This window comes from Haliaeetus albicilla, chromosome 6 (assembly GCF_947461875.1).
Source record: "Haliaeetus albicilla chromosome 6, bHalAlb1.1, whole genome shotgun sequence".
NCBI classification, from domain to species: Eukaryota; Metazoa; Chordata; class Aves; order Accipitriformes; family Accipitridae; genus Haliaeetus; species Haliaeetus albicilla.
The window spans coordinates 707518-730018 of NC_091488.1; the positions used below are offsets into that span (position 1 = coordinate 707518).

The window sequence follows — 22501 nt, forward strand, 5'->3', positions numbered from 1 at the left end:
ATAACATGCTATTATGGCACCTGTAAGCATTTTTATTAAAAAAGCTTCCTTAATGTTATACATTTATTAATAGAATCACTTCTCCATGGAGTTTTTTCTTTACCTGCATAACTGTCAGTTTAAGAAAAAAAAATCATTCTCGGGGTGCCACTTATCCTAGTGTCAAAATTCCTGGTATTTGTGATCAGCTAAAATAATTGACTAGTGTAAACTGTTGTCCCTCTAATACAGAGCTTCTCTTTGCTGTTTTGCAGGGAGAAAAAGTATTAGTATGAATTGTTAGTTACTATTTCTTGTTTTGTTTTGTTTTTCAGTATCAACTGTTCATTTCGGCAACTGTAGTAAAATAAAAGTGTATTGGTGTTAAGACATTAGTGTTGGTTTAAGTGTCCTCTTTTTTTTTCTTCTTCATGAATTTGCAGTGCTGTGCAGTGGTGATTTTGTCAGACTGTGGAATTCAGAAGAGTGTCTCAGTTTTGTTTCTGTGCTTCTCCTGGTCATCTGTTCATCTGCTCAAAAATCAGCTCTAGTTCTTGAGAGTGTTAGGAGCTAAGATCAGTGTATTCCTTTTGTCCTTGTACCTTCAATAGAGTTGCCCTGCAGCTGCTTTGACTTGTTCCCCAAGATCAGAAGCATAAAGACTTTTTTCTGTGTCCTATGCTGAGCTATTAAGTTAAGTTCCTTAAACTCCTTGAAGTGAGGTGTTAGCTGCAGGGCTGGAGGCAAAAGCTTGACACTTGTGGCCCTGTCTACTTATTTACTGGTATCCTTTTGAGAGTACAGGGAAAAAGAGGTAAGGAACCAGTCAAGAAAGAATTATGTTCAACTTTAAGTGAGTAAATGTGACATCTCTTGAGAGTAGCCTCCTACCTTACTCTATTTTTTTGTTGCCAGGCAAGAATATGGTGGTGGTGATGTCATTGCATTGAGACAGGTGTAGGATCCAATACCCCTGTGCTCTTCCTCTCGCTGTTATGCAGTGGTGTGTGTAATGCCTCTTGACTGTCCCTGTTGGTGCTCTGTAGGGCTAAGCATGTTAATACAGAGTCCCCTTCTGACCGTAATTTAAGCAAATGACTGGATTTGAGTTTGCCATTATCTGAGCTGCTCAATCTTCAAGGCAGTAGCTGTATTTTTTTCCAATATTGTCTAGTAAATGGTGTCCTCCTCTGGATCATAAATCCATACTTACATATGCCCTAAGTATCTGAAATGTGCGTTTATTCCTCTCTAGCTGATCTTAAAAAAAAAAAACAGTTAACAAGTGACTGAGGAATGCTTTTCTCAAAGTTAGTTGATCTTTCTGGATAAGCACCCTTAAAGCACTAGAGAGTCACAGCTCTGTGAAACAGAAGAAGTTACTGCTGAGCATTTGTTCCTCCTCTCCCAAGCTCATGCTTATTTCAGGCCAAGCACAGCCCCTCCAGCCTTCTGCTTTCACTCCTCCCTCCAGGTCTGTCAGAGCTGCAGTGACCATCTGTAATGTGGAGGGCATGCCTGCCTTTTATCTTTCACCTTTCCTCTTGTCTTCCTGCTCACAGTGCTACTGCCACCCATGTTTCACACCCTGGCTCCTTAGAGCTGCTGCCCTTTGGGGACCAGGAGTAGCAGGGGGGATTGTCAGCATGGTGGGGAGGGATCAAGTGAGCATCAGCTCCTGGATCTCCTGTCCTCCTGGCACAGCTTTGGCTGGTGGCCACTGTTCATGCAGCACTAACTGCTTGACATAGGTGTGAGGAGCTATCCCCAAAGGACAGTGCCCACCCCGGGACCTCCTTATGCCACCAGATGTTGTTCTGCTTGACAAACTTTTATCTGAGCAGCTAAGGGAATGTAATCTGTTTGTGGCATGACTTGGGCCTGTAGGCAGCAGGTCCTTCACTCTATGCTGCAGCCTTGGCGATTGCCCTTCAGTGAAGTTTCCAGCAGTTTTCCAGACTGGGACAATAGTAGACACAACTTCTTGAAGTGCTGAGTGGGATGCGTATTCAGCATATAGTCCAAAATGGTCTTCTGACATGTCCCATTGAATTCTTGGGGTGAGCGTTCCTTTGTTCACTAAGCTAGCCAAAGATATATCCGCATGCCTTTTACCATGTCTATTTAACCAACATATTCTGCCCTTCAATTCCATTTGTTAACATTTTATCCTAAAGTTTGAATTTTGCTGGCTTGCTGGTACAGCTGTGCAGGCAAAAACTTTCTGTTAAAAGAGGCTGTTACAAACTCTGTCATTACAGGATGCTCATGTTACAGCTTGCAAAGTCTGAAGCTTTTTACTGCAGCTTGGTAAAGAAATACATTTTGTTGGTAGGTCAAATTGCTCCTCTTCCTTTCCTCACCTTCCCCAAACCCACACACTGCCCATCAGCTGAACATGGCTGACTTCTTACATGGGTACTGTCTTCAGGACAATGAAATGGGGAAGGTTTCTAGCAATATAGCCCTGAGTAAGTCAGCTAGTTTGGGATCTGTCCATGAAGACAGAAAGAATAAATGTATCATGTATTCATTATCAGAAAACCCTTTTTCAGAGTTTCATCTTAAATGTTGACTGCGCACAATGGACTGAATTTGTCATCTGTCTGCAAAATTCTGCAAAGGTAGCTTGTGTGTTTTCATTGTAGATTACACTGCATCCATGTGTACTCCCTTGCTTTCTGTTTTGACAGTCATTAGAGCTGCTATCCTCATCCAGAACTGGTACCGCTTTACAATGGCCCGGCTAGAGATGAGGCGCCGCTATTCTCTGAGTATCTTTCAATCAATTGAATATGCAGATGAGCAAGATCAACTACAGGTTTGTAATCTTCAATTCTTCCTGTACAAGCAGTTATATTATCCCCAGAGGACTGAAGCTGCACAAACAAAATGGATATGTGGTTATTTCTCCCTGCAAAGTTGTCCCCTGTATGATAAAACCGCTTCCCTGCCTCACGCATGAACTAATTAAGTTGTGTGTATACATATGTATATAAAAAAAAAAAAAACCTACATAAGCAGCAGGACACCATTCTGCCTGTACAACCACATCTAGGTTAGAGGTTCCTGTAGAACAGCTCTGTTAGCCAGGGATTGCAGGCCATCCCCCTATGGGTGATCTTAACCATGTCTGTGAGGCAAGATAATGTGCAACAGAGATACCAGTGTCTCAGCATGTCAGCCCAGGCTTCCTTTAGGGTCAAAACAGGGAATTAGGAACTTCTAGGGCTTTGTGTTCATCCTAGCATCAGTGTCTAAAGTCAGTTTGGTGCATTGTAGCAGTATCTTTCTATTGACTACAAAGTCTAGACAAATAGTCTGGGTGACGGGCAAGATGAATGACACCCAAAAATGTCAGCAGCATTGATACAGCCCTGGAACTTTTTATGTATTCATATAGTGTCAATCTGCTAATTCATAGCAAAGAAGGAAAGGAGTAAGCTGTTTTTGTAGTAGGACACAAGTTGTGTCATTATTGCAGGCTGATGCTATGGGAACATACAGGAGTGTGTTAGATCCCCTAAATGGGAGATTGCTAGTAATTAAGGAAAGAGAATGTTAATACTTGTTGGATCCCCAAACTGATCTGTGTGTGTGTTCTTTTGTTTTTCTTACTCAGCTATCCAACTTCTTTACATTCATGCTGGATCACTGTGCTCATCCTGACTCAGGTAAGGATAAAAATCAAAGTAATACGGAGATTCTGTTTGAAAAACCTGATGTGAGTGAAGTGAATTTTCAATGTGATGTTTACAGCATATGGCACGTGCTGGGGCTGAGGTGTGATTTCCCAAATACTGTAATAAGAATTTTATCCTGTGACTGTTGACTGTGTTCAATATCTACCCAGTGAGTGAAGATGGAAGACAGAACAGATACCTGTTGTTCTTATGAGAATACTCAGAGGTGCTCAGAGTGCTTTGTTACATGTTACTGCCCTTAAGCTGTTCTCATCATGGTCATACTGACTCCAATTTTCACAGCTTTCTGTGCATGTTTTCTTAAACTGTGAGATGTGATTATCCAGAAAGACTGTGTTTAGTTGGTTTAGGGCAGGTGTAATCAAAGAGGTTGCCTTCAAAAATGTCTCTCCTCTTTTCTTTCTTTTTTTTTTTCTTTTTTTTATCCCTGAAGCAGTTCTGGAGTACTTTTTAATTTAATTTGTTCTAGATTTCACTGCAAAACATGTATCGGTATGTGAATGATTAAAAATGAAATAAATTTAAACTGCTGGAGATAAATCTTTAGAAACCATCTCAATTAAAGCTCAGTTATTCAAAGAATAACCTTTAATTTTTGAAGTATTTTGGGATCCTTGGACAAAACTTACTTTTGAGGTCAAGCTCAACAGAAGGACAGGCTGAAAGTGATTCCTAAGTCCAGAAAACAAATATGATTTCCCTGAACAAATTGAGAATACATCTCATCCCAGCGGAGTTAAAAAGGAGGCTGTCCCCTTCTTACTGAATTACAGAAGAATGTCCTTTCTCTTTCATGTGGTCCAGCCACAGGTTATTCCAATTAAAATTTGCACAAGACACTTTGATAGCAGGATAAAACCACCATCAAAACTGTAAGTGGTTCAGTGTTCTAATGACAACCATTAGAAATGGGAATTCTTCTCTCTTAAATACTTTAGAGTGCTTAATGCTCTCTGTGCTCTGCAGAAAAAGAAATTATGTTTGAGCCTTGTTCCAAAGCCAAGGCAGATGATACAATAGTTCTTCCTTTGATTTTTTTTCCATTACCACTGTATTCTGCAAAACCCCCTGCTTTAGTCATTTAACTTCCTGGGAAGAAATTGACAAACATAAAGAAAATCAGACATTGCTCACTTCATCTACTTCTACACCCTGATAACACACCTCAGTTCAGCTTTTCCACCTGAGTGGGAAAGAAAATAGTAGTGCTATGTCTGAGATTTAGAAAAATAGTGTTAATCTCTATTTTCATTATAATATTAAAAGGGAATTTTACAGCTGCTCATTGTAGATGTGATTTATCCACCTTTATTAACTGTGTCTATTGGCAGAAGGAATAAAGGTAAGGTGCCTCAGGTGACTTGCTAGGGCTCAGGACATGGCTGGTACAGAGCACACTGCTACATGCATAGGCTCTTTGTGGGCAGGTGGAGATCCAGGCCCCACCTGTGCACAGGGAGGGACGGAGGGTACTGTGGGCTGTCCCTTGTCACACCTGCACAGGTGACCTGTTTCTTGGTTTTGAAGGTATTGGGAGTTGTGGATGTGGTTAAGGCTGAAACACATGGTAAAGTGTATGATTTATGGTAAAGCTCCCCTTTGGCTTGCTTAAAACATTCATCTGTTAGGACTGAAGCTGTTAAGCCTTGATAACTGCACCAAAGGCTTTACTTTTGTCTTGGTTTGTTATTTCCCTCTTTCTATCACCCCATGTTACAGATACCAGAACCCAAAACAAAACAGAAGGATTCTGTACGGTACATGTTTGAGAGAGACAGCTGAGGCTGCCTATGCAAAGGACCTACCTTAGGGGTTTTTTTGAGAAATTACACATCAAATTTGTATTGTGTGGTTTGTGGTTATGTTTGTCCAACTACTGTCTGTGTGCATTCTTTACTTCAAGCTCTTGATTGCTTGCCCCTCTAAAGGGACCTTTGCAGCATCCATGCTAGCCCCACTGATTTAAGCAAAATCAGTGCTGAGTAGAGTGATTCTTAATGAACTGCTTCCAGTTCTGCTGAATCACCATCTTAAGGTGTGAGCCATGGTGAGTGTAAACATAACAAGGAGAGAGGCTTCAAATTGGCTTTGCTATTCCCAACATTTTCTAAACCCCACGATTCTCTGGCTTAGTGTGTGCTCACTTAAATTAGAGTGATAGCATATGGTTCAAAAGCCCTCTCCAAGAAGATAGAATATAATATTCCTACCAGAGAATAGGTTGCCTGTTCTTCTCAGTATGTGGTAAGAAAGCTACCTGAAGATTTTGTGATCTGTGTTTTTCCTTACATTATAAGCACTCAGTCTCCACTATTCATCTTGTCACTTTCCTCTTTTTAATCTGCTTTTTCAGAATATGTTTTTTAAAGAAAGAAAGCAGTCACCATCTCATTCACACAGTAGTGCTTTTGATGTGACTGTTTATCTGTTGTACCCTGAAGCTTTTTTCATCCTCTCATCCTGCTTAAGATGTCAGTGCAGTTTACATTGTGATTGGGATATTATATAGCTGTGTGTCTTGTTCTTGTTCTGCTTGTGATTAAAGGCTATTTTCCAAGGGTTTGTGGGAAGTAAGAATTAAAACCTTTTCTACCTTACACTTTTCTCCCTTCCTACCAGAAAAAAATCTGCATACCTACTCAGCCTTTCAATGGAAAGATTGCTGGTCAGAGAAAGGTGGAAACTGTTTTTCCAGCAAAAGGTGACCCATTTATTCATTCTTTTGTGGGTGCATTGAGGGTGAGAAGGCTGCAGACATGTCTTGGGCAAAGTTGTGGGACTGGGAGTCCAAAGCACCCCTGGCTGTGCCTCTCAAGGTCACCAGGGCAGAAGCCACACCTCTGGGAGCCTTCCTTCAAAAGGGAACAAAAAAATAAGTGCTGTTTTCTGCAGCTTCACTCCCCATGATGCCTCCCTTATAGCATTAACACCCTTCCAAGGGTTTTTGCACAGGGTGATTCTTGCAGTGGGGAGTAAGTCATAGCTGCTTGCAGCTTACAGTGCCAGGAACGGAGTGAAGGAATAAATATTTGCAGCGTTGTAGAAGTGTTCATCCTCTTAGTGGGCTCAAGGTCCATCTGGCTTTGACCTGATGGCTGGGAATCAGTATCTGGCAGATGTAAGAGCACTCCTCAGGAGCCACAGGTGCTCTCAGGTACCCCAGTGGTTAGTCTGAAGGTGCATGGATGGTGGCAGAACAGAGAGCTTATTTCAGAGCCACAGAAGTAGCTGATTCCCTGTTACCCCGATAGCAAGTACGTCCTTGGCAGTGGTGTCTTTGACTTGCCTTGAATGACTCCCATGGTGAGGTGGTCTTGTCAGGAGAACCAGATCCCTGGGCTTTCTATGGCCAAAGTGACTCCATGTAGCTCTGGGCTTTCATATTTAACATGGAATATGGCTATTGTCCTGTAGGTTAGTTGTATGGGGTCTGCTAATAGTAAAGACTCAACTCACTGAGGTTGGGCTAGACCTCTGGTGTCAGAGTACAAAGCAGGTCATTCCCTGTACTCCCTGTAGTCAGTAGAGAGATGCAGATGCTGGCAGAGGGTATTTCATTCTGTCTTAAGATGTGCCTGGACTAGGCATGCTGAGAGTTTTTGTCTCTGTCTTTCAATATGGACTGAAAGAGCGTTGACAGCTTCGACTAGAAGATGACTAAAATGAGAGGGGTGCCGAATCCTTCAGAATTAGTCCTGCATGGGGCCTGTGGTGAGCTGGGGTACTTGTCGGCCAGCACGCTAATCCCGAGGCTGCATTAGGGCATCCATTACTGACTGCTCTGAGATGACACAGTCATCCTGTGCAGGAAGGAGCCTTAAAATCCAGCTGAAAGACTGCCTGAGGAGACATTAAGTGCACTCTAAGGCTAATGACTATGACTGGCTTTTGACAACTCATCCAGAAGTGGAAAATGGGGTGTACTTTGCACAGATATGCCCTACAGGGAAGGAGATTGGGTTTCCCAGCCTGGGCACATGCCAAAAAGGAGCTGAGGCTGTGAGGAAGGCAGGTTCCTGTTCAGAGGTAAAGGGATGGGTAGCCTGCTGCGTGCAGGAAGGGAGGGCCGGAGTAGGAGCAGGCATGGGCAGGTGTCTGCCTGGCTTGAATTGCTGAGAAGACCGCTGACTCTGAAGGAGTAGTGTCAGATTAGGAGAGCCTCTGGCCAGAACAGGCAAGCCACGAGGAGTTTGGATGGTCTGAGGAACTGGCTCCGTAGTCTGCAGCCACCCACATCCTGAGAGGTAGGGCACAGAGGGAGATGCTGTCTGGAGACCTGCTGCTAGAGCTGGGATGAGACTTGGTGCAGATGCGCTTGCCTGATCAGTATGTGGGAACCAGCAGTTTCAGTCCCTTGGGTGATGTTCTGGCGCCTGGCCAGACAAAGCTGTAACTGTGGTGGAAGACTGCAAATCAGACTACTTGGTGGAAACGGTGAACTCTGAGCACCTTGCTGTCACTTGATGCTTTAATCCATGTACATGGCTGTACACTGAATGCGCTAATCAGCTCACAGAAGAACAGCTGATAAATTTTTTTTTTTAATCCAGAGCTGATAAAAAGTGTATTTTTATCTATTTATTTCTTTAATATGGATTTTATCCAGTTATAAGAAAAGTTGGCCATTATGAATCTCATAATTTATGAGGCTGTATGCTGGTTTTGGCTGCTGTGAGTTTTGAGTCACAGCCACAGGTATTCCTCTAGCAATAAATAATACATTTTTATTTCCAGTTGGATTTAACCAGGGTTACAGAAAACTTACCTGTAGCCCAGCAAAAAGTGTTTACAACAATCGTCTCATAAGAGCAACTCTGCAACAACAGCTGCCACAACACTATCCTCTAGGGTCTGGTTCTCTCTTTTAGAATAATATATGATAAAGACAATCTGCAAGAAGAAAACACTGGAATCTACTGTTTAGTCAGTTACATTTCAAGGGTATGTCAAGAAAATATGGGATTGAAGCAATTAGCAATGTTCCTGCTTTCTCCATATTCCAGGAAAATTAGAAGCTGTGCTCTACTTCTATGGCTATGGTTTTGTTTACTTTATTCCATCCAATGGTTTTATGGCAGGCAACCAAAAGCTGGCATTGTCTCCTAGTTCTATCAGAAAGGAGTGCTTTGCAATCCACTGTGAATAAATAGGATTTTGTTAATGACTTTTACAATAATCACTGACCTACTGGTATTAAGCCTAAAAATTTTATGTAGAAAATAAAAGCAATAAAAGTGAATCTTTAAAACCTGTATTAAAAGCATAATACTGAACTTTAAACAGATGACGGTCATTGAATGATCAGCCATGACTTTCAATCTCCTTGCTTTGTGGGGGAAGGAGAAGAAGGTCGGTAACAGATTATGTTTCTCATTACTTATGAGAGCAGATTGCTCCACAACTTCAGTGCAAAATGTTTTGCGTTCTGACCACGGCTACTGGCTGTTGGGACAGAGTTTTTGCCTGTTTTTTTTTCATTTGGTTGGCTTTTACTTGGTTTTTGTTTGTTTGCTTGCTTGTTTTTAGTATTGTGAAACAATCTGGGGATACCTGGAGCTCTTCCACTATACAAGGCAGAAGTTAGCCACTGTAATACTGCAGCAAGTAAAGCATCAGTTACGTTCAGCTGGTTCTGGTCATGATGTTACGGCCCTATGGGGGACTGATGGAGTTTCTACATTGTTGTTTTTCTTCCCTTTTGTTCCAGTTTCTCACATTTTCACCAGCCCTAGTGTTTCTCAGGTGGTGGATGAAGGCTTATATTTAACAGAATTTGAAAAGAAGATTGATGTTCCAGACTCCTATTATGGACCACGACTCTCATTCCCCCTTACTGTTGAAGATGCCAATGCTCTTCTTCATGCTTTCAGGAATGAACAGGTAAGTTGCAACTAGTTTGATTTCTTTTTACTTATTTTACATGTCTGTCAAATTGTAGCTCCACAATCGGTTGAATCCAATGTAAGGCTGAATTGGTGCCCAAGGAGATATTTCACCCTTCCTTTCCACCCCATTACTCTTTCCTGCTAGCCCCATGGTGAGGTGTCTTGGGAAACTGGTTTGGCTGGAAGCTAACACAACAAAATCAAAAGCAGTCAGTTCTCAGCCAGACCAGTTCCCAGATTTGATTCACTACTTGGCTGCATGACCACCAGAGCCAGCACTGGGGAGGGGGCAGGGACTAGTGGGGAACTCCTCTTCTAGCATTGAGATTACAGTGATCATGAAATAGGAACCCTGAGCAGCTGCAAGGCAGGGGTTATCAGTGAGGGTGCAGGACTGGGGAAGGTGTCCTAAGCTGACCTAGAAACTAGTTGTCATCTTTTTCTGGGTTGAAAGTGCTCCTTGTGTGGGCCTCTTTTTTTTTTTTTTTTTTTTTGTCCCCCACCCCATTCTTCTTAGAGGAATTGAAGAATGAATATAAAGCATCGCTTATGTAGCGGAACAGGGTGATGGCAAAAATCTCAGGAGCTTGCTGTCTGCGGCTGCCAAGGCCCTGAGAAGGCTGTTGCTGATTCTCTCTATGTTCCTGGGCAAGCCCCTTTGCTGCCCTCTTACAAGATGAGGGTGGGGCAGGGAGGCGTTACATGGCACAGCTTTGTTTGAACTTGTGGTCATTTGTGTTTAACAATATACTGCATATAAAGGATAAGGGTCTACCTCGCTTTTTAACTTACTAAATGGTGGTGGTGGGGTCTGTAATTTTCTGTGGAGGCTGATCTTAAAAGTAGCAAAACATAAAGCACATGAAAAATGAGCCTGTCCAGACTTCACCTTACTGTCAGCTCTCTCTTCTCTTACTATGGGTGGTGTTTTATTAAGGAAATGATTATATGCAATTGGTCTTTTTTGTTTGCTTTAAAAACATGAATCTTGGAAAGTCAGTCTCATCTATCTTCTCTACCAAACTTCCTCAGAGCTGTGTTTGAACTAAAAGCCTTAAAAATCACCAACTGACAAAATTTTCATAAAAATCATTAGCAGAGAAGACCAGAAGCTTCAGTGTTGCATTGTCATACCATTTTCACAGTGAACAGGAAGGTAACTCTTACCAAAGCAACCCTTGCCAGAATTTCCCTCTCATTATTTTTGCAATTTGCTGAAATATAATTTATGGCCTTAAGGGTTTTTTTGGTTGGTTTGTGGTGATGGTGGTGTTTTTAACTCATAGCTAGAACTACATCCTTTTTTTTTTTTTTCCCAGTTATTTTGAACAGATGACTTTATGCAATTATTCTGAGTGCTGTATATCTCAGCCTCTTATCCTTTCTGTAGATGGGAAGAGTAGAAACAGTACACAAGAAATAAAATGGGAAAATATGTAAAGCAAGTTCATTAAGGGCTCTATATCCATTCACCAGGAAGCACATGCAAAGCTCTGAACACTCCTAATTCCCAGCACTATACCATACAGCCTGTAATCATGTCTGGAGGTCTGTAGTATAAATAATCTTGGCAATAAGTGTCTGATAGTAATAAAGCAGACAGACATATCGCTACTTCTAATAAGTCTTCCTTTTGTCCTTGCATTTTTTTTCTCACAGCTGCTTCATGCCCGCTATGTACTGCAGCTATTATATGAAACTAGGAGAGTTCTCAAAGAGATGCCAAATATCACCCATCTTTCAACTTCCTACTCCAAGGAGATAACTGTCTGTGGTAAGGTTCCAGAGAAGGTAACTGCTTTGGGCTACGGGTTGATATTCCAAATCATTAGAGAATGATACTGATATTTCCAAATGTTGCCATTACAAGAAAGCTCTCGATGCCTTTGTTATTTTTTCTTCTTCCCCCTGGCACCCAGCATAAATTGGAACAAAAAAAAAAAAAAAAAAAAGGTTCCTGAGTCACAGTTAAGCATATTTTAAGACAGTCCCTCACCTCCTCTTTCCTTTTCTCATTAAACTTTTCTGAATGAGTCAGTATTAATTCAGCTAACACTGCAGCGTAGCTTAAATATTCCTGCACTCTATCTCTAAAATGCCACCGAGCATTTTGATCACTGGCTGCAAGTCTCACTGCTTTCTTCTCTTACTGAGAAAAAGACTTTACCATCATAATTTACTCGGTAATGATTTTAATGAGGGCTTAATAGGGGTGGCAAACAAGACCTTTCATTGACAGCATGACTATCTAGAATAAATTGAAATTATAAGAAACCCTCATTTCTAAAGGGACTCCAGAGGATGGATCAGTCTTTATACAACCAACAAATTAGTCTCATAGAAGGATGTGATGTATCAGAAGGTAAAGAACCAAGAGCTCATTGCACATCTATTTTTGTTATGCTTTTGTAAATTATGGATAAAGGTATCCTGACTTGCCACAGAATGCAGTAGCTGCAAAACAGAACATTGACTCTTGACAGCTAGCAGTGTGCTGTGTGTAATAGTAAAGTGGTATAAGGAAGGGTACTATGACACATGCAAAACAAATAATGTTTTTTAAGTTGTGGTTATACACCTACTTTGATTGCCAGGAAAGGGTTTGTTTAAATGAGGTTTTGCATAAACAGTAATTTGTTAACCAAACCAACAAAACTTCTCTCCAAACCAAGGAAACACAGATTCATACTTGTTTGCTACGCAGTGTGTTCTTACTAAGCAAAACATGTTTCTATCGCATTTGCACTGTATAAGCAGCACCTAAAGGGGTCACTTTCCTGCCGTTGAAACCAATAGCTTTTGTAACCAGAAAGATCCTCTGCAGAAGATGAAAGACCAATTTTTAAACATAATTGGTCCAAAATAATGATTTCCTTAAAATAAGGTATAAATCCCCCCATTTTCTTTTAATTTCAAATTAATAGTACAGATTAAATATGCACCTGAAATGTTTGCATCCACATTTGCGATGAAAATCTATCATAACTTGAAGGACTGCTTAGAATGACATCAGCAGGCTCATAATTAATAGAAAGTTACACAGAAACACGTAGGCAGGGTAAAAAAGTCACTTCTCATTTCCTAATCATTGGTGATGAAAGCATATTATCACAAAATAGGTTTTGAAACCATTCTGTGACTTTGTGGTGGTGAGTCACAGATGTGAGAAGGTTGGTTCTGTGAGCATGAAATTCAGTCGTATGCAGAGGGGAGCTGTGCTGCAGTGATCTTTGTGTTGGAGTGAAACCCCCCCTGCCTGTTCCAAAATAAATGTCTTGGAAAGGGCCAAATCTGTCATTTCCCTGAGTGAACCTTTGGCTGTGTGACTGGTCTGATCTTCAGATCCAGCTGGAAAGACAAAAACTTTATGCAAGACAATTGTATACTCTTTTAAGTATTTAATTGCCAGATTTTACAAGCGGCTTCAGCATGTACCTTAAAATGAAGCTAATCCTGATACAAGGCAAATTACTAAGGAAAACATGGGGAAGAACTTGTTAGGACTAACTAATCCAGTTTCATAATTCCAGTTTTTTCCTCCTCTCCAAGAAAATAAAGAAGAAAATAATGTTTTTGTTTCCTGTAGGAGATTTGCATGGAAACCTGGATGATCTTTTGCTGATATTCTATAAGGTAAGTAGGTAGTCTGTGATGTAGCATTTTCACTTCATGACTTGTTAAGAACACATATTTATGTCTGATAGATTTATCTCTGTTAGACCTGTACATGCGGTGTGCATGTACTACACACAGAAATCCTGGAACGATTTGGATGGTGTCTTTGTCATAGTTTTTCCTTCTCCATATCTTTCTGCTCACTGTGAAGGAGGAGATCCAGGAGATCTTTCTCTTCCTAAATGTTGAACTGGAGAATGAATCAAAACTTAAGAGGGTTCCTTGCAATGTCTCTAAAGTCCTGCCACTGTTTTATATTCCATATTGACTAAAGTTTTCTAAAATCAGGAGCTAACTTAGTTCCTGATGTAACACTACACCACGGATAATTTTGGCCCTCCAGAAGAAGTGCAAAAGCTTTCATTTAGGCCTTCCATTGATACCTGCAAAGTGTTTTTTGTTATTATTTGTTTACAGAAACAAAAAAGAGTGCTATCTGTTTAAAAGCTTTGTAAGGTTTGAAAGCAGTCACGCAGTCTGCACAAAATGGAAATACCTTGGGCACCCTTTACATATCCTTGAACAGCTGATTGCTTTTTAATATTAAAAAAGCATAGCCCTGTTTTACTGATGTGAAAAAAATTAAGGTCCAGGCTATCTTTTCCACAATTGTATATTTAACTGAAGATGCAGGAGATTTCCTGTATTTAGTTTCACATTTATCTTTAGCATGAATCATCACCTTTCATTTAGCAGATACTCTCTTTGATTTGCGCTTTCTGGGGGAAAGGGGTTGTGTCTGATCCTTATACATTCATCTGCACTGAATGGAGGCTGAAGTGAGGTAAACCAGGTGTTTAAATGATGTAATTATCTCCCTGCTTCCAACTTCGTTACACTTTATCTGACACTTGTTGAATTGAAACTTGGTTGTTTTGCCCAAGTGCATCCATGAAGCCTGTTGAAGTATAATCAGACCTTTTTATAGAGCTCTGCTTTACTTATTAATCAATCAGTTACATTTAGCTGGTCCTTGGCTTGCAGTCTTCTAGCTGTTATTTTAATTAGACAATCTTCCTTTTTGAAACTGGAATGAGAGTATCATACAGATTGGTTTCATACACAGGACCTGAAATGGGAAAAAAAAACTATATTGAAGATATATGCTCAGATATAGTTATATTTACAACTGCAATAAGCCTGAATTTTACTCCTTTGGAGTGAACAGAAGATGATTCTTTTTCCCCTCTCTAATAGATGTTACAAAGAGAAAAAAAACTCTAAGCAAGGACTAATTCTTGACTTCAGTAAAATCAGAGCCTAAACTCCCGCTGACTTCAGGGACTAGAGTTTACGCCCATTTGTTCTCTGTTAAGCTTCTAGGGGAGTCCTTCCACCAAGCCAAATAAAATGGACAAATATTTTGTCATTTCAAAGTGGTTGAGAAAATAGAGAGCACATGATAGAGCTGCTTAGTTATTTAGAAGCAAATTAAATGACACTATTTTCTGTCCTCTCTGAGCAGTTTACTCAGCAGAGCAGGGAACCCAGTCAGCCTCTGGGATCCATTTTTTTCTGCTTCCCTAACTCTGTTTCAGTTGGAAGGGATTTCCTCCTCTGAATTGGTATGAATCACCCATAAACTTAAACAAGAGGGTGCAATCCTAAACAGTGCCGTGAGGAGTGTAGTGATCTCAGCTCTGCACAGAGCTGTGCAGAGCTGAAATGGCTGCTGACACATTTTGGAGGCCTGCATGCAGACCACCTTGCACATGGTGCTCTGTCCAGGGAACTTTTATCACAGTGTTTTTACAAACTGCTAACAGTAAACACACAGAAGCTAGCAATCTACAGCTTATCAATGCAATGCTGGTTGCAATAGCATGCATAATTCTTAAACCTGGTTTGGGTGAGGCTAAGATAATTACTTTTTTCTCAATAGCCACTTTGTAAGGCTCGTTCAGTCCCTGCATAAATCTCCATTAAATTACAGCATTTCCTGAAATTCCTTGAAACTCTTGAATTTCAAATGATGTATTGCTAAGTTAAATTGTTAAATGGATGCTATGGATAGAAATAGCCTGAAGCTGTAGAAAACGCAAATGACAAACGGAAGTTAATTAATCACTAACCCAGCAGATACAGTAAGGATGCCCAGCAGTAAGTTGCCTTGTTCGCCTCTTTGATGTGTCAGAGCCCGCAACAGCCTTTAATTTAGTTTTGCTCTTACTGTTGGTTGAAACCACAGAAAAGGAAATAAAAACTTTGCATGAGTGTGGAACAAAACTAAAATGTCACATTGAAGTTGGAAGTCCAAAACAAACTCTCATTTAAAACTAAGAGTTGTGTGTAAGCTTTTCCAAAAGAAATAATAGAGTCTGCAGAGTGCTTCAGTAGATCTGTCTTTTAGGACTGCAGTTACAGAGTGGCTGTGTGTATACTGACAATCTGCTGGTGATTCACATCCCTATTGGTTTTAAGGCAAAGCTTTTATTAATTCATCTTTCCAGGAGCTGCAGCTGAGTCTCATCCTGTCTGTTCCATTCCTGAAATCTGTCCTTTCTTTTTTAAAACCACTACAACCCACTGCATTAGCAGAGTCTCATAAATTGCCACTCTTGTGAGCACAGAGCAGCTACAGGCCTCTTCTAAGTTAACTTGGAGAGAGGTGGGAAGGAGGCTATGGCAAAAACCAAGCAAGCCATATTTACAGCAGTCAGGATTGTGCCAGTGTAGGAATCGAGAGATCACGATTCACTGCTGCATCCTGACGTAACAGCACAGGACACTGATTGGGACAAAAAGATATTTCCTGATGGATTCAAATCAAATGTTTAATTGAGTCCCTGACCAAGTCATGCATCCTGCAATAAACCTGCTAAGGCAGTACACCAGGGAATGCCATAGCAAATGCTGGACATCAATGGCAGTAGCTGTATTCAGGAAGTGGGATGTCTTGCAATGCTGCCAAACCTGTTAAGAATGGCTTCCACAGCTGTAATGTGATTTTATATATGTTCTATTGATAATTCTTATGCATGCCAATTGTGAAAAGAGGTTACCTTTTTCTGGCAAGTCAAAATTGAAATAATATTTCTGATACTCATGATTGGAAATGATGAAGCTACACATAGTTGATGCTATATTTTCTGTAAGCTGATGGCACCTGTTGATGTGTTTATAACTAATCTAATGAAACATACCATCAATTCACAATACTAGCTTTTGATAAGTCACCATTCATAATAAAGCATTGCTCTGTATCTTCCAAAAAAAAATAAGGTAAGAAATACCTGTATGTACAGCCTCTCAGGTTTGTGAGTGTTCAAGTATATCTTAGCCCTGGTGGGGGACAAAGTGCAATGTGCATAAAATTGAAGTAGTGCTTTCAGGATTAAAGCAACTGGAATCAAGTTCTTCAGAGTTCTGTATTAAGATTTGATGTCCTCTGGACTATAGTCTTTCTCAGGACTTCTGGAAGCCTACACCGCAAACAATGTAACTATATGAAATCCATTTTCTTACTGTATAAGGAAACATAAGGACCTTCAGACTTGTGTCAGAAGATAATTTTTCATGGCTTTCTTGTCTTCCATTCAAAATGAATGACTCCCTTCTATTTGCAAGTGCATACCTTCCTAGCAGCAGTTGCATTAACAGAAAAGTGTATTTTATTACAAGACTAATATACTTTTTCAATTTAATGTAATACATAAAGGAAAGGATTAGAGATGGCGTTGTAAGAACAGCTAGAGAAGCCATCTCTTCTCTGATGGCTCGTACAGATTGTCTGATACAGAGGTTTTTGTTCTAAACAGTGGAAATAAAGAAATGCTGCATTTTAGATCTCTATTATACAGATTTTTTGCAGATTTTCTAGCAATGTGATCTCATTTAAATGCTATTTCCTTTATTACAGTAGCATAGCAGCATCTCTAAATGTCCTTGTTTTTGTTTCCTTCTGCAGAATGGTCTGCCTTCAGAACAAAACCGTTACGTCTTTAACGGTGATTTTGTTGACAGAGGGAAAAATTCTATGGAAATACTTATAATACTGTTTGCATTTCTTCTTATCTACCCCAATGATTTACACTTGAATAGAGGAAACCATGAAGACTACATCATGAACCTGAGGTAGATTTTAGGGGGCAGGGGAGGGAGCAGTATCTGGCCTTTCATTAGAAATGTTGGAGATTTTGAATGCTCCTTTAGCCACTGGGACACTCTAAAACAGAAGTAATGTTTTATTAGGTATTCAGGTGTAGCTTTGCATCTTCAAGATGTGTGAGAAGGGTAAAGAACATCCTCATTACACACAGACACTCGAATGGGAGTCATGTCTTCTCTCTGACGTAATCACAATCCATTGAGTCAATAGGCTTGGTGCAGCTTCTGGAGTATCAAATCTGGGGAAGGGGGATGGATGGAAGGATGATATTTTAGTTAAAGCATTGGCTTTTTTCATAGCATAGCAAAAGACATAATAGTATGCAATATAATGGAACCAGTCAACTGGGAGCTGATATTTCACTTAACTTTAGACTAAGATGTCACTTCCCAAACACACGGAGCAGGTAAATATCCTAGCTTCTACACAGAGGAGGTCCATTAGTTGAGAGGTGGCAGTCTGGCCCATTCCAGGAACAGGTGAGACCCTGTTTCTAATGCAGACATTTGTACTCAGCTGTACAGCGCTGCCAAGGGAGTGAGCACAGCCAGTGTCTTGGGCTGTAGTGAAAGCGTGAGTGGTAGACAAAACCATCTCACAGACGTGAGAAGTCAGTCCTAGTCCCTACAATTCTAAGCCTCCCCAGTACGTTTTTGGGTGACTAGCTGGTGGTTAACCTGTTGTACCCCTTCTGTCACTTGTGTGCACACAGAATATATTGCAGTTTTAACACGGGCATAAACCTGGATTAGAGGCCCATGTTCAAATCTTACTAATGATCCATGTAAGAGAATCAAGTTTCACATGACACTTCCTTTTTCAGCACTTAATTAAAACAAACAAACAAACAAAACCCCCAAAACCAAACAAACCCCCCCCCCCAAAACAAACCATAGAGAAAGATCAGTTACTTTATCTACAAGGTAGGAAAATTCCTGCCCAAAGTAGTAAAAAATATTAACTAAGTCTGTGATGGTATGGAGTGCAAAGATACATTCCTGTGTATGACTCTTTGCTGGGCATTTTGATTAGCAGTGCTGCACATCAGTAAATTTGAAAGCTGGTGGTGTGAAAATGCCCCTTGCACCAAGGATATCTTCGTCTTAAAAGAATGAGTATCAAAATCCTTATCCCTTGTGCGGGAAAAGACATGATAGATGACATTGTCTAATAAAGTTGAGTGATTTAGGACAAAAACTCTGTGGAGGTCTTTTGGGAATTTTTGCCCATCATCAGTTAGGTTCCTTTGAAATTTCTTTGCAGTATCTGAAAGGTAAAACTGCTAAACTATTTCATTTAGATGGGAAAAAGGCCACTTAATAATTATTGGTCTGGATTCTGTTCCTGATCTCCTGTATGTACAAGAAATCAGTTTAACTCAATTATTGAGAAAGAGCAGAAGAAAGCATCTTTAAAACTGAGGTGAGACAGAATGGCAGGAGAAAAACAGGGCTAGAAAACTCCTGGCAAACACTGTAGTGCAGAACATGATGCAGAAAGGGCATGCTGAAAACCAGTTCGTTATGCTGTCCTATTTTCAGATACGGCTTCACAAAAGAAGTTTCGAAGAAGTACAAGGTAAGATTCCTCCTCCTTCTCCTGTATTTTCTTTGTAGTCTTGCACATGAAAAATGAAACTGTGTAAACAAGGAAACTTCCAAACAGTTTATTTAGGTGTAGTACAGAATGACTTCAGTAATGTAGTTGAAATTATTTTGGATTTTCAGTGGAATAACTGACAAAACAATTTTAAGCCTTTTATGCTCAGAGTTCTATAGGGTGAAATAAATAACATCCATAAGGCCACTCAAGAACACAAAAAGAAGTGAACGTGAAAGAAAAATGAAACGCTACAGAGACAATCAAATGGCCCTAAGGTAAATGTCAGAACATGTTTGTCAGTGTTGCAGTTTGGGGTGTCACCTGGATGGAACCGGTCATACAGACTGTGGCAGACATTTCAGCAAAATCTTGAATTTAGAAGCAACAGAATCTGCCAGAAATAGCATCTAATATAAGAGTATGTTTTACAGGACCATGGGCAACAGATTTTGCGTCTTCTGCGAGACGTCTTTAGCTGGCTTCCCCTTGCCACTATAATTGATAGCAAAGTTCTTATCCTACATGGAGGGATTTCAGACACCACAGATTTGGATTTCCTGAGTGCACTTGAGAGAAATAAGGTAAGAGATCATATTCGGGGGGGGGATGGGGGTGGTGGGGGTGGTGTAATTTTGTTTTGTTTAAAAAATCTAGCAGTACAAATACTAAGATCAAGTTGTTTGCACTAGGAAAGGAAACGGCTGCTGTATAAGGTACGTAAGGAAAAAAAAGTCTTGTTTTTCTTCAAAATCAGTGTTTAGGAAGGAAGGTTTCAGTAGGCATTGGGAGCCAATTGTTTGGCTGCTGTAAAATAACATGGGCCTTTTGATTTTAAAATAGCTAAAAATACTTTAGATGCCTCCTTCCTGCAGTGATGACGCATTAGCCAGAAAGTATGAAAAGTACTTAATTCTCAGGCATTTCCGAACACTTTAGAAATCAGTCTAGCCACATCTTTCTAGCACTGCCTTTTGTCCTGGGGCTGTGCTGTTGCTGTCTGTTGTGTGGGGGAAGCTCTCCACCCGTGAGGCGCTCCCTTGGCAGCAGCGGAGCTTTGCACATGTGGGAGAGCCTTTCCAGCAGCATCAAACTTCAAGACCTGGCCTCGAAGACAGGAACTGCTGCTTTTCGGGGATTTAGAGGACAGAAATGTTCTCTTTTTTCTGAAATGGTGAGCAAACAGCTCTATCAAATCAGTGGAAAATGGTGTGGGATTTGGTCTCAATTTGGACAACTAAATCAAGATGTCTGCTTGTGATCAGGGTGCTTAGGCTCCTTATAATCAGTGGAGATCCAGGTCTTATCATTGCTCAGGCGTAGGTCTCCAGTGCTGTTCGTGGAAGCACCTCATAGCCTAGAGATATCCCCTCTGGCCTCTGCCTGCGTCTGGAGAAAGTTGTCTTCACAGGTCTCCTCCACCGGTCTCCTTTAGGTCTGATTCGTATCTGCCCATCTCATGCTAATTCACAGATAAGGCAGAGCATCCCAGATGGCACGAGATACCTATGTTTAAGCAACCTTGTGTACCTTGTCATTAGTGTCTGTGGAATCCAGAACTATTTCTCTCATCCTCATGTTTTCTAATGCAGAAATAAATGCTTTACAGGACAGTCAGGTGTATCTCTGTTTCTTAAAGATGTGAAAAAGGGCAATGAATGCTTCTGGTCATTGGAGTCTGGGCTCCGTTGGTTGTACCACTGTACACTAAAATTGGGTGCCTAACTACAGATGCAGGTGTCTTAACTGTGAGCTCTGTTCTGCCCACACTTTCACCAAGGCTGGGCTCGGCATGTTGCTGATGCGGTATCTGTGAAATTCAGAATTAACAGGTCAAAGTTGCTGCCACAGGAGAGCGTTGCTAATGAGATGTGTGGGCCACAACTTGTGGTGATATCACTCAAGGCCAACTGATGTATTTTAATTGGTTCAGCTGGCAACTGACAGGTCTCAAATACTGGTCAGTGCACTGGGGAATAACCTGGTGTTTTGCATTTTGTTTTGCATCAGTCCTTTCCTTTGTTAAAGAGTAGACTTTTGGGTGGCGGTGGTGTTTTGTTGTTGGGGTTTTTTTGTTCTGGAAATGTGCTAGTATTGAGAAAATTTCAAATGAGAAGAAAAGATACTCCCTAGAGAAGAGTTTGTATTAATGGGCATTGATGGAGCCATAGCACACAGCTCTGAAAAAGCAAATGCCCATGCGTATTGGAAGAGGTTGATTTAATAATAAAAGGGCCTGCTGTAATACTTCATAATTTCACTGTTATCCTCCCGATATTCCATTTATTTTAGCCAAATTAACCTAGCAGCATGCTACTGTATCAGAATAGTAGTGAATGCAGTTCATCTTCAGTACAGTATACATGTATATTTTCAGTTTCCAGTGAACTGGGCCCTTAAGTGTCATCCCTGAGCCCAGAACATACTTGCTCTATAGTGAGACCTTATGACTGACTGTGGCTTGGAATGAGTCTGTGTGTCTGGATCAGAATGTGAGAGCAGCTCTGAAGAGGCTGGTCACTGATAGACATAAAGCAAAATTTCTGCAAGTGCCAAACACCTGCAGCTTCCACTAAACCTGTGAGTTCAGGACATGAGAGAGTTTAATACTGAGTACAGGAAAAAGGAGCTGATATGCCTTTCAGCTGACATGTCTGTTATCATCTTTATGTTCTGGTAACTCTTTCTTTCTTTCTTTTTTTTTTTTTTTTTAAAGTTGAAATCTTTGATGCGGCCACCAAAGTCAGTGAGAGACAGACAGGACCAACTGAAGGAGAGAATTCCCACCACCAGACCCAGTAAACACACTGCAGGGAAAACACAACACATCTCTTTATCGGGCTGTGCTGAGCCTTCAGGCTCAAATTTGCCTCCAGACCCCGCCCTGAAGGAATGGAAACAAGTAGGTGAAACCAAAGACAGACTGATTCCGAACCCCCACTGCACAAAACCAGCAGGTGCTCTGTTCAGGCAGTATGTTTGAGTCTGAGGGAGCTGTCTCTTGGTAAAAAAACCATCATTCTTGGGAGTATACTAGCCAGCTATTAGTTATTTGGATGCTTTTTATAGACCTGGTAATAAAGGCTTGTGATTTTTATACCTAACAAGTACAGCTTACCCATTTTTTCTTAGCCATTAGGAGGAAACTGCTCAGTACGAAATGTGTTTGTGTGCCCTCCTGTGGTTGGATCTGTTGGTACATATGTGGTTGTCAGTTTAAGTAGGCCAGACTTTGCAATCGTTGGTGATAGTGAGCACCTTTTTTTGGCTGTGGTTTTGGCAGCTGAATGCTGATACTGTCCAAAAAACCCAACTCCTGAGACCTACAGGCTGATTACTCAAGAGTGGGAAGTTTTGTCCTCTGGCTGTTCATTTCCTCTTGAATATTAGAGGCAATATGGAGCTCTTGTCATACTGTAATTTAACAAATGGTGACAATGCGAAAAGCTGAATTTGCACAGAAATTTAGAAGCTCAAAATTGAGTTTTATGTAAGTTTATTTTTCTGAGCCTCTCTTCAGACAACTGCTTCAAGGGGCAGACAGTTTTCTT

General features: G+C 40.7%; 1 protein-coding gene across 3 annotated transcripts in view; it reads left to right on the top strand.

The window, feature by feature from the left end:
* The window catches only part of PPEF1 (protein phosphatase with EF-hand domain 1), a 42918-nt gene that overhangs the window by 14417 nt on the left and 6000 nt on the right, over nt 1–22501 (top strand). For all 3 annotated transcript variants that reach the window (XM_069784774.1, XM_069784776.1, XM_069784775.1), the window contains 9 exons: nt 2673–2800; nt 3602–3653; nt 9391–9563; nt 11228–11342; nt 13155–13201; nt 17151–17317; nt 18893–18929; nt 19385–19534; nt 21667–21852. In XM_069784774.1, the coding sequence (XP_069640875.1) occupies nt 2673–2800; nt 3602–3653; nt 9391–9563; nt 11228–11342; nt 13155–13201; nt 17151–17317; nt 18893–18929; nt 19385–19534; nt 21667–21852 (1055 nt within the window). The remainder of the gene's footprint in view (nt 1–2672; nt 2801–3601; nt 3654–9390; nt 9564–11227; nt 11343–13154; nt 13202–17150; nt 17318–18892; nt 18930–19384; nt 19535–21666; nt 21853–22501) is intronic.